This window comes from Lissotriton vulgaris, chromosome 8 (assembly GCF_964263255.1).
Source record: "Lissotriton vulgaris chromosome 8, aLisVul1.2, whole genome shotgun sequence".
In the NCBI taxonomy this organism is placed as follows: Eukaryota; Metazoa; Chordata; class Amphibia; order Caudata; family Salamandridae; genus Lissotriton; species Lissotriton vulgaris.
This window is the reverse complement of record NC_141696.1, coordinates 167,012,534-167,030,706: the sequence shown is the minus strand read 5'-3', so window position 1 is coordinate 167,030,706 and position 18,173 is coordinate 167,012,534. Positions and strand designations below refer to the sequence as shown.

At 41.4% G+C, this 18,173-nt stretch overlaps 1 protein-coding gene across 1 annotated transcript in view; it reads right to left on the bottom strand.

Annotated features, from left to right (window-relative positions):
* The window catches only part of MYO7A (myosin VIIA), a 778,803-nt gene that overhangs the window by 109,247 nt on the left and 651,383 nt on the right, over positions 1-18,173 (bottom strand). The window contains exons 36-38 of the mRNA XM_086933887.1: positions 14,934-15,103; positions 12,243-12,433; positions 6,691-6,815 (exon numbers count right to left, since the gene is read on the bottom strand). Of these exons, the coding sequence (XP_086790013.1) occupies positions 6,691-6,815; positions 12,243-12,433; positions 14,934-15,103 (486 nt within the window). The remainder of the gene's footprint in view (positions 1-6,690; positions 6,816-12,242; positions 12,434-14,933; positions 15,104-18,173) is intronic.

Sequence of the window (18,173 nt, the reverse complement as noted above, 5' to 3'; positions counted from 1 at the left end):
TCCCTTTGAAGCACCGAGTATTTGGATATTTGTTGTTATACCGAGTCCTAAAATTGTTGAGCGCCCTGGGAAATATTTCCTAGTTACCAAAGCATTACCAGTTACCAGTATCATTCAGAGTGGCCTGCACAAAATGTCATTACATTTTCATTTCAAGACTAAGGTGGTTTAAGATGATATATAAGATCTTACTGTCTGTGTCTTTGGCGGTGTCTTAGACTGTCCAACTTTAAATATATTTCTCTGAAATCTTGATATTTGAGCTTTCTAGCTCACCTAAGTCAGTTAAACCACTTTTTATGCCAAGGTTGTAATTTGAGCCAAATTTCTCTACAAACTTTTCTTTGACATCCATGCCCCTCTTGATAATACATTTACCTTTACAGCAAAGTATAGGATGGTTTAAACACCAAACTATCTCATCAATTTTGAAAAAACCTTCCTTAGATTACTTAATTTGTTTGCGACTTTTATCTGGTAGCCAGTCTCTCCTTTGTAGGGAAGAGTTTTAAGAAAGTTAATTCCGAAGAACTGAAACCCCACATTAAATGCTTTAAACGTCTCAGATCTAATAAATATGGCTTCTGTTTACATTAGAGCATGGAGACAGCTAAGCTTTGAGGACATTCAAAGAATTGCTGCTGCAGAAGGTGCCAAATTGCTCATGCTGCTTCATAACTTGATGTACTGTCTCAAGCTGATGTTATTTAACTGCAGAACTGCCCATCAAACATGAAATGAAATGAAAAAAACATTTATATAGCGCGATAGCTACCCTGAGGCATTCCAGCGCTGTGGACAGACGCAGACAGAGGAAAGGGATCAGCGGTTAGAGGTATTTATTAAAAAGTAAGGTTTTTAAAAGTTTGCAGTTGGGTAGGAGGATACGCTCCGTCCGCATGCAGAGGAGGAGAGCACACCAGAGGTTGGAGGAGTTGTAGGAAAAAGAGCGTCCACCGCATCTATCTCTCTTTATTCTGGGCAGGTAAGAGGATGTTGAGCAGAGGGGCCCGTTAGGCTGGTAGGGGAATATCAAGGGCTGGCTGATTAAAGAGCCCGTCTTCCAAAAAGCCTTGTGCGCAATGCACATGGCTTTGAATTGGATTCTCTCTCTGACCGGTAGCCAGTGGAGGCTACTTAGTGCCGGGCTGCGGACTGTCGGTAAGGGGTCTGGAGGAGCGCGCGGGCTGCACAGTTTTGGATTATTTGAAGCTTGCATATGGTGGATTGCAGGCCCCCTTAGAACAGGGCATTCCTGTAATCCTAGCAGGAGAGGATAAGACCTTGTACCATGATGTTTCTTTGCTTGAAATGGGAGAAGGAGGAGTATTTTACGTAGCAGCCTCAGCAGTCCGTAGAAGGCAGCCAAGAGTTTTGCCACCTGGTAGTTAAAAACACATGCAAGCTGAGGGAGCGGTTCAGCCATATGCCAAGGCTTTTGATCTGGTCTTTGGGTACTGGGGCGGGGCCAAGACATTTCAGCCAAAGTTGCTCCGAGCTGAGAGAGGGGGAGTTTCCGAGAAGCATAATCTCGGTTTTGTCCCCGTTGAGTTTTAGGCATGAGCGTTCCATCCATTTGGCCACCTCCTCGAAACAGCTTTCAAGATTGCTTGGGATTTTTTATTGTGGTTTAATGCCACCACAAGCTGAGTGTCATTGGCATAGGTGATGATTTTTATGCCAAATGGAAGGACAATCTCTGCCAGGGACTCATATAAATATTGAATAGTGTGGGGCTCAGGGAGGAACCTGGAGGCACACCACAGCTGAGGGGCATCCGTTGAGAGACAACATCACCTTCGAAGACCTGGAAGTCCGCTCGCCTAGGAAGGATTGTTACCAGGCGATGGCATTGCCTGATACACCAAGATCCCTTAGCCTCATGATCAACGTGTTGTGGTTTACAGTTTCGAATGCGACACTGAGATCCAGACGAATGATAGCCGCAGAAGCTCCCTGATCCAAGATCCTCCATGCCTCCTCCGTTACAGCAAGGAGGGCAGTTTCGGTCCCGTGTAGGGGACGGAAACCAGTATGTGAAGGATGGAGTAGGTTGTTGGCTTCTAGAAAGTCTACCAGTGCTGAGTTTTTTTCCAAGATCTTACTCAGCCAGTGAAGTAGGGAGATTTGGCGATAGTTGCTCAGGTTGTTCTGATCAAGGTTTGTCTTTTTTAAGAGGGCCTTTACCATGGCACATTTCCATGCCGGGGGACCACTCCAGTGGAGATGGAGGGGTTCATCAGGTCGAGTACAGTTGGTAAGATATTTGATATGATTGGTCATTGGTCATGGGGGCGCTGGGTCTAAGAAGGAGCCAGACTTTACCCGGTGCATGATGGATTCTAAGGATACGAGGTCCAAGGTGGGGGAGTAGTTTCAATGTGACTTGAGTTCCGGGTCCTGAACAATTAGTGGATTCGGACCGGATAGGAGTGAAGGTGGAGTATATATTTTGAACTTTCTGGAGGAAGAACTTCGCTAGGTTGTTACACCGGGATAGAGCATTATCAGAGGAAGGCTGCTTCTGGGGCAGTTTTGACAGGGTTTTGGCAATCTGATAGATTTCCTTAGGTGAGTTAGAGGCTGCCTTCATTTTTCCTCATAGACGGCACCTTGAGCGAGTTTAATTTCATATTTATGGGTTCTAGAGGCCTACATGGCTTAAGCTTATCTGAAATTCAATATCAGCAATAGGGAGTCTCCTCTATGCAGGTCAGTGTGAACTTCGAATTCGATCTTCACTCTCTCAGGAATTACTAGAAATAGCACCATCAGTATACTTGTCATTCCTGCCATGAGTTTCTTGCTTCACACTAACTTAAATGTAGACGCATATTACCAAAACCCCAGAATGCACTATTTCAGCTTATTAAGCAGAGAAAAAACATATGTTCTTGAAACAGCTTTTCGGGTAGCAGTTCAATTGTTGGGACTATATGCAAGGATATTGGAAACATCCTGGTAGTGAGACTTCTTACATGTGCTCTCCTTCTGCTGAGGTCTTTACTGTACTAAGTCACTAGGGCTTGTAATGGAATAAGGAAGCCTCACCATGTTACGCCTGCAGTCAGAACATTGCACTGGCTGCCCATTGAGGCACAAATCCATTTTACGCTGACTTGCTTTACTTGCAAGGCTTACATCCAATGGTGTAGTGAACCTCACACTCTTGCAGCTTAAATGGGGTTTGTAACTGGGCCTATTGGTAAAATGAGTCCTATTTTAATGTTAATACATTTTTTAATATGTCTCCTTTGTTAACATGTCCAGATAAAAGGTCATGGGAATACGTAATGGGAGTACCATGACACAGCTTAGGTTTGTGAGCAAATAACCTGCAAATGAGAGGAGTACAGCAAAGAGGGCAAATTAAGAGAAATTATGATGGTAAAAAGGAACAGAGAAAAAAGGTACATTTGTTGAGAGAAAGGTAAGAAAAAATAGTAAGGAGGAGGGAAAAGAAAGATCTTTAGATGACAAAGAGAAAGAAGCAGAAAAGGAAGGTGTGAAGAAAGGGTGAAGGAAAGGGAGGGAAAATGTGAAAGGATGAAAGGAAATGTTCACAGAAGGAAGTGTTAAAGGAAGGAAGGGTAAAAATAAGGAAGGGTAAAAGGAAGGAAAGGTAAAGATTAGGCGAAAAGAAGAACGAAATGGAGGTAACGGTAGTACAAAGGAACCCTGAAAATAAGTCAGCAAGGGTGTAACAATGGCTGATTGAAGGGTGAATGCATGGATTTGTGAAAGGATGGATGAATGGAATGATAAAAAGGAGGAGGATGGTTGGATAGAAGATAGAAGGATGTGTAATTGAGGATAACTTTTATGCAATGCTAGGCATGCTTGCTTCACTGGCTCAATGCTTTTAGATGTATACATCAAAGTGGGGGTATTTTAAATTCTGACTATGTTCCACAACAATCTCTTATCTTGCCTCCATATCGCAAGTATCTGAGGTTCTTTGCAACACTCACAGGACATTCATTGCCCGTCTTTGCATCATCCCTTTAGCCAAGAAGGCATGCACCTTCATTAAGGCTTCCTCTGTTGCTGACCCCATGTAATAGAACTTTCTTCCAGCAGAACTCAGACTCACTAGCTCACTTCCTGTTCTTTTTTTTAAAGAATTCATTTATCGATTGAATGTTACACTGATATGTTACATTTTGCAGTAAAAAGTAAGCAACCGATCCTTACATATGTGTATAGTATCACCACTCACTTCCACTTTTGAAAAGCAATTGAAAGACTTTTTTGTTCCAACAATTTCTGTCTTAATATTGGATGAGCTCTATTGTTAATGACTGCTTTTTCTGTGACTGTTTGTATTGTAGGTTTGTTGTTCAGTGCTCCATTAGCTATTGGAGAATGGAAATTACACAAGTGAAACTATATTCCTCCTAATCCAAATGTCCAACTTGGTCAAAAATCGATAAATGAGATCGAGCAAGCTGAATTCCAGCCCTTGATCGTTGAATAAGCCAAATTCTTAGATTTTATATTAACCAGAGGGAGCTAAAATTAGCACTGCACTCACTTGTCCTCTTCTGTTCACATTATAGTAATTTGATTCAAACTGATTTCATTAAAAATGCTGGTACCTCTGAAAGCTGCCCTTCATGCTACACCCTCTTTAGTCTGTACTATTCATAAAAGAGATCATGGTATGACTTTCTTGCTCTTGCTAAAATAGCGACCAGTTGAGGCGAGATGCCAACAAGCCTTCTTTACCAACAATTCCCTAGACTACACCTATGCAGCCCAACATAATTATCACAAAACTGACCATCTCCAGTGGTTCAGACACACTTAGAAGTTAAGTAAACCATATCTTCCAAATGCAATGCTTCAACATGAGATTAACTAGTGCACAATCTTTTGCAAGAGTTTTGAAACTCATTGTCACTCTCTACCAATTTAAGCATACCTTGGAAAGACATGTCTATAGAAATACCTGGATCATCCCAGGTGCCTCAATTATCTCTAACCCCTTCGATGCTGGTGACGGAACCATTCCATCATCAGTCACGGTTGAGCTGTGCTGATGACAGAATGGTTCCGTCATGACCACACCCAGTTAAGGGATGCCCAGCACCGGGGGGGAATCGGGGAATCGGGGCAGCAGGCAAGGTGTTAACACTGCTCTATGATGCTAGTTAACTTGCTCTAAGGAAACTAAAAATAAATTTGGTTACTGATCATAAATGATGGTTTTCCAAAAAACACCATTTGAGTATGATGACTTAACTTTCATTTTTGCCATCATGGCTTCGAATATTATTGTCATTATTTCATACATTACGTAAGCGCTTAAACAGCTGTATTCCTGACAGTGTAATCCCCTGCCCTTCTGTGTAAATGGCGGCCTCTCAAAACGACAAATCAAAATTGTGTTCCCATGCCCTCTGGGACGTGTTCATACCAACATGAACATCCAAAAATAAGTGAATATAAACCTATGGGAAAGGTACTGTGGGACCATTTAACACACCATTGTTAAGAAAAACGTCCTTGATGAACCTTTCAAAATTAATGTTCATATCATCAGCAAGGTTGATATTAAAACCAGACCAGAGCTAATAGCCCTCTACAATTCCAGCTCCCTTCAGTCCAGTTTAGCAGATGTCCAAGTCATTTAGAGACAGGAGGCCCATTAAGTCCCTGAGATGGGTAAGGCAATACTTCTGCCATATTAAGGGTAGTAGCATGTCAGAATACTGAGTACATAATTTCATGTAGGTATATATATTTACATAAGTTTACTACTCTTATGACCACATCTATGTAGGTTGAATATATATATTTCCTCAAGGTGCATGTAAGTAGAGTTAATAACAGCAATTGTGTCAATAGTTTAGTCTAAAATAATAGCAGACCAAATTCAATATTCTGGTAGAATACTTTTAGAGACCCATGCAATACGGGTGGATGTTTTTATTTGTCTTTATTCTCTTTTTTTGTAAAACAGCAGGAGCAGTCTTGGTGAAAATGATCATTGACAGTTTTTTGTTTTGGTTTTTCTAACACAAGCCACTAAATGGAATTTTTTCCTGAAAAACCGCAGGAACAATGCTCCTCGTGTGCCAGGTGTTTACTATAGGGGGACATTACCTGTGTTTTCCTACCTAGACTCCCATGTCATGTGTTGCAGCCCGGGAAAGAAAAACAAAGTGTCAGAAGACCATTTTTCAATAGGGCAGACATCCAGCTGTTTGGCAGTAGTGGTTGGATCACCACAAAGGTATGTCCAACGGTGGAGCCACCTGAGTCTCTACCATTAGAAAAGCAGCAATTCCACCACATTTAAATATGGTGGAAAAACAGTGAGGTCAGCGTTTGTGGCATCTGCTTCTATTTGGTGAATACTCTCTTACAACACATCAATAAAAAAAATCCCTATGTTTCTGCGTTTTCTTTCTCATTCACAACATCCAACTTTCACCAAAATTAGGAAGCATATACTTATATTTATTTACAATAAAAAAGAAACTGTAGCTGAAAACTAAATTAATCGAATGTAAAATCAAAATGTTGTTTAAGAGTCCCTCCATGTTTCAGGCACCCGACATCATGCAGCAAACTGTCATCATTTAAACCCCCTTCCACCTGCTCTTCTACCAATGAATTTGCAGTGCAATATGACATCATATTTTCAAATTCTACTAAGTAAGCTATTGCCTTTATGTTTTTTACCTGAAATAGTCATAAGAATACTCCTCCAGTGTATATGGCTTGACTTTTTCTTCACTCTCTGATGACGCTTGTTGTGATACTCTGACCACATCCTGTCGTTGGTCCGGTGTCATGGTGACCAAGGCCTAATGAAAAAAGATGTGACAAGGATTAGATCACTGCTGCATGATAACGAATCTGCTCTTTGGTGTTTACTATTTGTAACAGATAGATACAAACATTTTGAATGCCCAACAACCTAGAATGTAGCTGAATTACATGAGGAGACTCGGGTGATATTGTCGAGAACAAAGACAGATAGAAGTCTAATTTGAATCAGCTGGAATTGGCTCAGCAAATAAGAATGCTTAGAATGCTGACACTAAGGGCCTGATTCTGATGCAGTTAGGAAATCTTCCCAATCAAATCGGTTTGTAAATGGTTTCTGACTAACTCGGATCGGGAGAGTCCGACCGACTGAGTATGATGCAACAATGCTTCCAGATATGATTTGGTTGGACTTCCATTGACTTCAATGTGAGCCTATGGTTCCTAACCGCATCGTAATGTGGCTCTAGGTTAGTAAGACATGTTCCCGATTCAATTTGGAAAGAGCAAATGCCATTAGGAGGCCTTCCTAGCCCCATCGTAATCGGGCCATAGGTGGGAATGCTTTCCTAACCGCATCGGAATCGGGCCCAAAGGACTTGATTCTGATGCAGTTAGGAAGGCCTCCTAATGGCATTTGCTCTGTCTAAATCGGATCAGGAACGTGTCTTTTCAACCGAGGGCCCGATTACGATGCGGTTCGGAAAGCATTCCCACCTAGGGTCCGATTGCGATGCAGTTAGGAACATAAGCTCCAATTGAAGTCAATGGAAGTCCAACCAAATCGTATCTGGAAGCATACGGATGCATTGTACTTGATCGGTTGGACTCTCCCGATCCGATTCGGTTGGAAACCATTCCCAAACCCATTCGGTCAGAAAGCCTTCTAAACGCATCAGAATCGGGCCTTAACTAGTTTTCTTAGTCTGCATTCTAAGTTCATTTACAGAGTAATGCAGGTACATACATCTGAGTGGTTGGATGCCGTAATACCTGTACTATCCACATCTTATCGCAGGGTGTAAGCAGTCACAGTGACTGTTTGCACCCTGCGATAGGAACAGTGTCCTCTTTTTTGGTTAAACATTGATATAAGGAGCGTGGACAATGGACCTTTAACCCCTCCCATGCTTGTGACGGAACCGTTCCGTCACGAGCCTCGGGTGGGCTGTGCTGGTGACGGAACGGTTCCGTCACGGCCTGCTCGCCGCGCGGCGCGAATTCCGCGCCTGCGCTGACGTTCTGAAGAGCGGGCGGGCCATGATTGAACCGTTCCGTCACAAGCACAGCTCACCCGCGGGCCGTGATGGAGCGGTTCCGTCACGAGCACGGGACCGCCGCGCGGCCCTGCCTCCCTCTTAACGCTGCGGCGGCTATTCCGCAATTCGTTCAAACAATGATTTATTTAGCATAGCACAAACGTTTACGAAAACATTTACAAATATTTATGATATGTAAAAAAATTTGCTTATTTTTATATATATTTAAAATATGCATATTTTACAGACCATTTTCTTCAGAAAAATAAATTTTCCTTGATTTTTTTCTCCTGCACAGAAACAATGCATTAAGGCGTTTCCCTCTTTCTATGTGTGCTGCAGAATGCAGCACACATTGAAAGAGAAAATAAAGAGGAGAAATAAAGATATTTCTTCTTGTTATGCCTCACCTCGGGAGGCGTACAATTTTGATGCATTCCCAGGTTTACAAGTCCTTGTAAATCTGGGAATGACTTGTAAATCTGGGAATGCATCAACATCCATGAGTGTTGCATGGAAACCCCCACTGCAACACCTATGGAACCCTTCCCTTGTGACCAGTAAGGCAACACAGCAAATTTCGCTGCCTTACCTTACTCCTTATCTAAGAGGCCGTTCAAAGCCACGCAATGTGGCTTTGCATGGCCTCATGAATATGATTGGTTTGCCCCACTGGAGAATCAGTGATGCTACAGTGGCGCAAAGGGGTTTGTAAATATGCCCCCCAGTGCTTAAAATCATAGAGAAAGCCCTGGTGACTGGAATATTTAACCCCTTCCCTGCGGGGTTATTTTCCCGCTGTGCTGGGGGGGAGGGGGGCGCGCACCGCGCTCACATGCTCATGATGAGCTCAGCTCGTCATGAGGCACGGCGCTCCTGTGCTCATGACGAGCTCAGCTCGTCACGGCCACACCCGTTCCCGTGGAACGCTCAGCACAGCAGGGGAATTATCCCCGGATGCAAGCGTTCCACGGCTCATGACGAGCTGAGCTCGTCATGAGCACCGTAGCGCCGTGGCTCATGACGAGCTCAGCTCGTCATGAGCATGGAAAGGGTTAACATGAATCTACATGGTTTTGCTGCCTATTTCCGAGACCCCATATAATCATATGGCAATCTCTTGATAACATCTCAGATAAGAGTCCACTTAGGACATACAAGATATGGGATACAGAAAGAGGAATGAGAAGTCACTCACTGTGGTGCTGTACAACATTCTGGCCTATGTAGTACACAATATGATAACTACTGGGTGTGAAATGCCACACCATGCTCAAACAGGTGCATATAGGCTTTGTAAAGGTACATTCTGAGAATCTTATGAGGGCAACTGAAGTATTTTGGAGACTTTCACCCTATTGCAAATGTTTGTTACTCTCAGTCTTGCCCACTTACTAGAAATCAGTACAAAAGGGGGTGGTGATGGATGGAGCATCCGAACCAATCAAACACTCACACCCAGTCAACAGATCTGGGTTTAATCCATCACCGTTCTTTAGTCTGACCCTGTGCCTCATAGGAACAGTCCAGCCCGAATTGCCAAGCCATGCCTTCCCTGGACCAGAAACAAGCTTCCTAGGACCGGTTTCTGGCATTACATCCGTCTTCATGATTTGCATATGGCCATGTCTGAACTGGGGTGCTGGAGTGGGCTAAAGAACGGTGATGGATTAAACCCAGATCTGTTGACTGGGTGGGAGTGTTTGATTGGCTCAGGTGCTCCGTCCATCACCACCCCCTTTTTTGCCGCTGACTAGAAATAGCAGCAGCCCCTTTAAATTACCCCACTGGGAATTTACATTTCAAGAGTCCTCATTGAGTTAAGAGTATATTCAAATGTACCATACCTCCAACAAACATCAATGGAATGTGTCATGTTTAGAGCTTCACTCAGGGTTGGGGTGGGGGGGTCTCTTTCATTACCTCTGTACTAATCAAGGAATCTACATAAATGTGAAAATGAATGCCAACTGCAACTCAGGGCCTAAGGAAGGGATAACTCAAATACTACGGTAGATTAGTGAGAAGAAAACAAACCTGCAAGGTTTTTGCACAGGGATCTTTTTGGTTCAAGAATATTGTGTTTGAAGTATTTCAGAACATTCAAAACAACAAATTAAATTAGAGAGATATGTTATGAATCTTGTGAGGAGGTTCAAGAAGGAATGATAAACAGGTGTATAAGGCATCTAAAAGGCAGTCTTCATGTTCTTGTTGATGGATGCCCATATACCCCTCTCCTTCCTCTTCTGCCTTCTCTAGCTCTCATACTCAAGGCGGCATCAAAGCACATCACAAGAAGTCAAATGCAGTAGTCACAAAACATGCTGGAGGCACAGAATGACTGGCCACAAAGTGTTAACTATACTTGGTTCAAGAGCATTACAAAATATTGGGAGCCATTCAACAACCATTCAAGAGCCTTACCCAGCTCCGCCAATGTCCCTGCTCCCTCTCTCCTTGCATCTTCAAATAACTATTCCAAGTATAAAAAACAGATCTCCAAGTATATTAACCAGGTCTCCGCAAGAAAAGTTGATACCAAAAATAAGTATGGATCTAACTGTACAGTGCCAAGATGTATTTGGAATAAGGCCCCAGTACTGATGGCTGCTATGTACCCATGGCATGGTATTTAGCTGCAATCTAGATGAAGCTCCTACGAGTCAAACGGAAGTTATGAAAATAGGCCACCGCCCTGGAAGCAGTTGGTATAAAAGTGCTGAATAATGGTTTTGGATCTGGTGCATGAGTGCACAACGTGGTACTGACATAAGCTGCAGCCAGCGACGGCTCCTCCCTAATGGCAGAGGGGCGTTGCCCCACTGCAAGCCAGCAAAAATGTAATGATAATAAAATGCTTTTATTATCATTTTATTTTACTGACTGAGCAAATGCCAGTCTAGGGTGCGGGTGGGGGGGGGGGCATGGCAGGGAGGAGGAGTGGTGAGCACTTATAAGCGAGCATGTCAGTAAACAGACATGCACACTTAGGTTTCTCCAACCCAGCTGTATTCTACAGCCCGGTGGTGAAACAGCACCGACTCCCTGTGCCTGAGCAAGTGTCAAACCAGCCAGATCAGGCCAATCCTGGTGCTTCTCTCATGCTTGGTACAGCACAAGAGCAGCATCCGGATTAGGTGGGGGAGTCTGCGAGCCTGCTGTGTGTGTTGTGTTGCAAAGGAGCATTAAGGCAGCTGGTAGAGGAGCACCACAGCTGGCAGCAGAGTCAGGTAAGTCTTTTTAATTTTTATTATTCACCGCGACATCCACTTTTTATGGCAGCAGTCGCTGCACTTTTACGTGGGTCAATGGATATGCAATGTAGTCATGCAGTTGTAATAAGTGTGGTTGAGTGTGGTAGGAAGGTGGTATAGTTTCTGAACTAGGTAAATTGTGATGTTGAGGATATTGTATTTCGATGGGCAGTTCTTGATGCTTAGCACATGGCAATTACAAAATGACTTAGCTTAGTTTATTTAGATGACCTATTTTCTTGTTGTTGCAATAATTACCCCCTTTCTATTATCAGCTCCTTTTCCCAATGCTTTGTAACTTACATGTCTGTCTGCTGTCAGAGGTGATCCGCTCTTCTCAGTTTACACAATCTTATGTGGATGATACCCAGTTTATTTTTCATCTGGACAGTTAGTATTCCTGCTCTCTGATGAAGCTTTATAACTATTTCAAAGTACAGCTGCTATCTTCCTGATTCACATTTCTTTTTATTACACACTTGGCTCTCCCTTCAGTCATCCCTCTGTAATTGATTTCAGATCATCATAACTGCAATGCTTTGTAAACAAAGGAATACATTTCGGACTCAACTTTCTACAAAATGAGTAGGCCCACTTGCAGATACATTTATTAAATATATGCTGCTTTCTTTTTTCTTTCCATGTATATCTATGGTTCATAAAAACGTGCATGCTTCAAACTAATTCATGTAATATTATTTAACATTAATGATTGCATTTGGGTTTTTTTTCAAAAAGGGGTAGCAGTTTGTCCCCATTATTAGCTCGTTCAAGGGAGGACAACTTTATGAGCTCCGCATGCGATCTGTTCTTCTGTGCCTGGTCCTAGGAGCCATCTTTAGCAGTGTTTTCAAGAATGATAGGTTTAATTTGCAATGCCAAATTACTGTACCTACTACACAATTAGCAATAAGCAGTAACAGTAAATGTTACATTCCCATATACTTACCACAACCTCCATCACTGGCATAGTGACTGTAGGCAAGACATACACACACTCAGTTGGAAAATCTCCCTTTTGCTTAGTCCTTTCATTCATCCCAGTGGCCCAGCCAGAGGACATCACATCTTCTCCAGTATCGTGGTCTAGGATAATCAGGTCTCCTTTCAGGAAACTGAGAAACCCAGAGTCTTCCCCAACTGCAGGTATGTCAACAAGGATATCAAGTTTTATTGTCGTAACAGACACAGATTATTCATTTCACTTGTAGCGGTGCATTATAAAAAAATAATTGTAAGAATATCTCCTAGAAAATGTATTCCAAATAGGACATATTTTTATAAACAATATTTTAGACACAGTATTTATGTCAGACAGTATTTCTGTACACAATAATATAACATAAAACCCTCATAACAAATAAACAATACAATACACCATGCTATAGTCAGTCCAGAGAATTCATTAATGTTAAAAAAATCTTTGAAATTTTTTGACAACACAGGGTTGTGGTCTACTGAATCAACACAGCTAAAATTCAAAGACGAAAAGTAGCCTAGGCTTCTTGACAAGGAATGTGACTTCCGAGTTTTTAAGAACCAGAATACTGCTCCATTAGAAAGTGATTTATCAAATGTGGCTAGAAAGAAAGGTGCAAGTTGATGGGAAACCATTTAAAGTTTATGGGTCCAATTCACAAATATCGGTGTAACAATAAAAGTAATTTACTCCTGTGATACACATAGCTTACACATGAATCTCTGGAGTAAGCCAGTACTCCTGGCTTACTCTGGGAATTGAGATGTACAACACGAGTAAGTCACGGCAAACTGTTTTAGAATCAGGTCCTATATGTTTTTCGAGGGCATGGTCCCGTGGAGAGCCATAAAATTTATTGTGGACAAATTTACAATGAAACCATTCTTGCACAACACTTGTAGGCTGTAGTATTGGGGAAATCCTACTTTGGCAAGTGTGAACAGAAGAAAAATGTAACTACTGACGCATGTACAACCAGTTTGCACCACTTAGCTTCGATGTCGGAGTTTAGAGTGCAATATAATGAGCGTGTGATGATCAGTTAATGTTTGCCAGGTTAAACTTTCATACTCTGGACGCAAGTTATTTGTACCTCTGAAGTAGCTACAACATATTCACACATTTCCTGCTATTGTACTTGCAATTTATGATTATAACATTTCACATTTGTCAGGATATGGAATTTGAGATTAAAGTTGCCTTTTTGTGCATTATAATTACATTATGTGAGTAAACATGAATTGAGGACAAAAGGACCAAATAACAAAGATACGTTTCCACATGGAATATGTGCAAAATATGCAGGTAGTGTACTATAAAAAAACTTTTGTGTGCTGATCTTATGACGCTTTCGCATCTTTGGCACTGTCATCCTATCAAATGTTCTAACTAAGCAATATAATCCATGGGGGAGGGCACTTCCAGGTAATTATTTAATCGGGTGGAGTCAGAGTGCCCAAGGAGAAGCCAGATTCCTACCGGAGAGTGTCCTCCCCAGTTTATAATATTGCTACTGTAAATCAGACCCTTAACATTTGAGGTGAAATTCATGAATGTGTGTTGAATTAAATATTTGATTTTTTTGGTGACAAGGCTCAATTGTTTTTGTCCTATTGAAAAGCATTGTAGTGATGGTCTGGTTTTGAGTGTCACAAAAAGGAATATATAGTAAGTGTGATAACACATTTTAGTCACATCATACATTATTTGTTGGCAGTACCATGGTCATTTTAGGAACTGTTTTATGTTGTACAAGAATATCATACTGTACAAAATGGTGAACCGCTCTTGCGATTTGAAGGACCCATCTTTGAGGGGAAACTGTTTTCTCATGAAAAATATAGTTAGTGCTCTGGCAGGTGAAATGAGGATACATTTTCTACAAATTCAAAAATATCTTCCTCAACTAAGTAAGTTAAAAGTCTGACAAACTGAATAAAACATACTTCCAGCAACAATAGCTGTCTGTCAGTACTGCAGCCACATCACAGAATTCTAATGAACAACTAGAGTGCTAAGATTCTATATACGTGACAAAGTGAGGCACTCCCGAATGCCATGTTGTTATTAACTTTAGGGGGTTTACAGGCGTTAAAAAAAATGTGAACAGATGTTTGGGGTTTTAGACATGTATAGCTATATATACTTTTAACCATGAATCGCCAGGATGGATATTAACCATCTCGGGAATAGTCAAGATGCAGCATTTTGGTAGGGTTGATCTATTCGATTTATAATTCAATGTGTGGGTCTACAAGCCCCTCGTGTAAGCTTCTCAGGTACTGACTATGGCTCTTCTGGCTAGGAGCCAATAAAATACAGCATTTTTGTAGTGTAGGTCTGTCTGATTTACTATTGAATGTTCAGGTATACCATCATGTTAAAGTTCTGTTTACCAAAATGCTACGTCTGGGTGAAGGGGATCTTGATGAATGAAGTGTTTTTTTAAAAGAAACTGCTTAGTACCCACCCATCTGTGCACCATCCTGCTCTTGCTGACCACAAAGGGACAGAAATGATGTCAAATGATAAAGCTGTTTAATTGCAATAGAGTGATATTATGTGACTAACAGTCCTCTTTCCAAAGAAATAAAAAAGCAATGCCCTTTGAAACATAAATTATTATTCTCTTCAATTAGGGTACGTCACTAAGTTTCTCACCTGGATTTGGGTTGTCTTGCAGCGTGACAACATATTTGGACCGTTTCCTTAGTCCTTCCAGAAAGGTTACAACCAGATCACGAATATCCTCTGCATTGTTGGAAGTGAAAGTATACTCATCTGCTTTAATGGTAGCCAAGGTGAAGCTCTGTCCTTGCAGCTTACCACCCCTAGATTTGAGGGGCATCAAGAAAAAGAACAGTGAGGGGAAGTCTGTATACAATACTAACTCCAAACAATATATATCAATAAAATAAACTGTGGTCACAATTCAAAAGGCTTGTTCCGTGAGTAACAATCACATTACATTACCTTACCCACCTAATCTCAAACATAAGAGCATAAAACAGGTAACAATATGATGGTGGACCCTACACTTTCAACAGTTGTTCTTTATCAAGCAAAATGGACTGCTGGAGGGAGTTCTTCACCCGGGCCCATAATACGGTGTCGCATACCTACACTGGCTATATCTGGAACAGAAAGGGCAAGTGCCTCATTACCTAACTATTTGTATTTTGCTGAGCCACAATAGGATTCAGCGCTGATAACAACCAGGGCCGGCTCTTATCAGTAAGGCTGAGCCAAATACAATATAACAAAGGAAATGCCAATAATGATACTTAATTTCCACCAAACAAATTGCAAGAATGTAAAGACCACAGTTCAATACATCTGAATGCTATTCAATAGCAATTTATTTTAGAAAAGGTTTTTGAACAAATTTTTAATTAATACTGGGGTTCAAAAGACAACATCAAATATCAAAAAAACCAATCATGAAAAGGACACTGGAGTGGGATATAAAATCTCATACAAACTCTCATTCATAATCTTCAAGCGTCTCAGATTCATACTACTCGCATTCAACCAATCAAAAGCATGTATTCAACATCTACTGGATGGTTTTTTTTGGGGAAAAACCAGTGGGCGGAGTACTACGTCTGCTGTGCTATTAGTGGCTTTTTCAAGTAAATCACAACAATACACCTCAGTACAATTTTAGTAGTCGAAGAGTTCAAATTTTAGTTAATAAAGTTCGAGGGTAAAGCAAAAGCAGTGAAGATGCACAAAATCCATTAAGGCATCAAGACATCACTAGCAGATCAAAGGCCTACGCGTTTCGAATCCTCGACGTTCACAGGATTCTAATCAGGGCCAGTAAGCTCTGTGGGAAAAAGGGGAGAAACATATGTCTAGTTGCTAGTGTAAAAACATCAAGAATCAAGGCGAGCACTTCAACACCAAAGTACCCAATCAGCTCACCAAAAAGTCTTTTAGCCGGGCAGACTCGAGATCAATGGGCTGAGTTAATCACCTGAAAAGGTGGAAAAGAAGTGGTTCGGGGAAATAAATTAAATGAAAATAAGGGTCTTTCGGCAGTAAGCAGCAATTGTAAATCGAGACATGGCAGTGAGGTATCCTACCTACACGTGCAGAAACTGAATGTAAAGTAATTGGTGTGGAGTAAAATGGGAAAATGAAGCGTGTCCAAGGACCTGAACAACCAGACATTTATACTGTAAATACGGGTCTTAATAGTAAGGTGCACTGTTAAGGATACGGGGGTGGTCTACTCTTACCGGAGTTAGTCGAATCCTGTAAGTGCCATTAACAAAAGTTAGCTCAACATTGAGTGGTCTGCACCAGCATGGTGGATATAAAGTTTATAGATCTCAGATAATTCATTAAGGCCTGACACAGCCGTGTCGTACTTCACAATCAGATGGGCCTCCCTTTTGGATAATTTTAGATCAAGATCACCTCCACGAGGTCCACTTTCCACGTTGGAAATCACTGTCCACTTAAGGTCGCTGATTTGATGCTTTAATCTTGTCCAATGGTTTACAAGGGGTGCTGTTTCAACGTTGTTTTTAATTCTGGATTTGTGTTGGGAAATACGTTGTCATATTTCCTGATTTGTTTTACCAATGTACAAGAGCCACACGGGCAGAGTACCCCGTACACAACATATTTGGATTTGCAGTTGCTGAAAGTGTCATGTTTCCATGAGATTCCTTTGTGTTGGAAGAGTGAGCCTTCGATAGTGTGTTCGCAGCTCACGCAGGTACCACATTTGTGGTGCTCTACGATGGGATTTAAACCCATTATTTGTCTCAAGGTGGGTTGAGCCTCCCTCGGGGCTGCAGCTCTAACCACATAATTAGCGATGTTACTTTCTTTTCTAAAGGCAAACAGTGGCGGTTCATGTAAGCTTTCGTCCAGATTTTTTATAAGGTGCCAATTTTGTCCAATGATTTTTTTCAGCTTGTTGGCATTTGGACAAAAGGTGGTGACACACACTTGCCGTTTCATTTTAGGTCTGCTTTTATGTTCCAAGAGACATTCCCTTGGAGTCCACCTTGCTCGTTTTTTGGCATTATGAACCAATTTCTTTGGGTATCCGCGTTCGCATAACTTGGTCTCCAGTTTTTTAGCATGGGAGTTATAATCGTCATTAAATGAACAATTCCAGCGGATCCTTAAAAATTGTCCGTATGGCAAGTTTTCTTTCAAACTGCGGGGATGATTGCTTGAGAACTATAATGCCTTGTTTCTGTCTGTTTGCTTTATAAAGAGTGTGGTTGCTAACGTGCCTTCAGCAGGGAAAACTTCGACATCTAGAAAAGGAATTTTATTTGCCGAGTATAAAATGCTGAATTGGATATCGATTGTCCTAGCATTTAGCCATTTATGGAAAAGTAACAATCTTTCTTCACCAGCAGTCCAGATTAAAAACACATCGTCGATGAAAACGTTCCAATGTGTTCTTTGAATGGGTTGTTGTTATGAATGAAGGTATCTTCGTACAAAGACATAAACAGGAAGGCCAATTCCGGGGCAAAAGGACAGCCCATGGCTACCCCTTTGATTTGGAAAAAGAATTATTTTCCAAAACAAAAATTGTTCTTTTTAAGGGCGAATGCTGCCAAATCCACTAAAAATTGGGTGGGCACCTGAACCGGTCTCGTTCGTAAATCCTGAAAGTGGGAGAGCACTGCCACTGCTTCATCCTGGGGAATTTGATTATAAAGGGAAGTCACATCCATTGTAACTAATAGGTCCTTCCCTCTATCAAAATTGATGTTGTCGATCTTATTAATGAATTTTGTGACGGAGTAACCTGTCCGCCGAGATCTAAACAGGCCCTAAGTATGGCTAACAAAAAACAAAAAACAAAAAATTTACCTTTGTTCTTTGTTTTTTGTTTGTTGTTTGTGTTTTGTTTTTTGTTTTTAT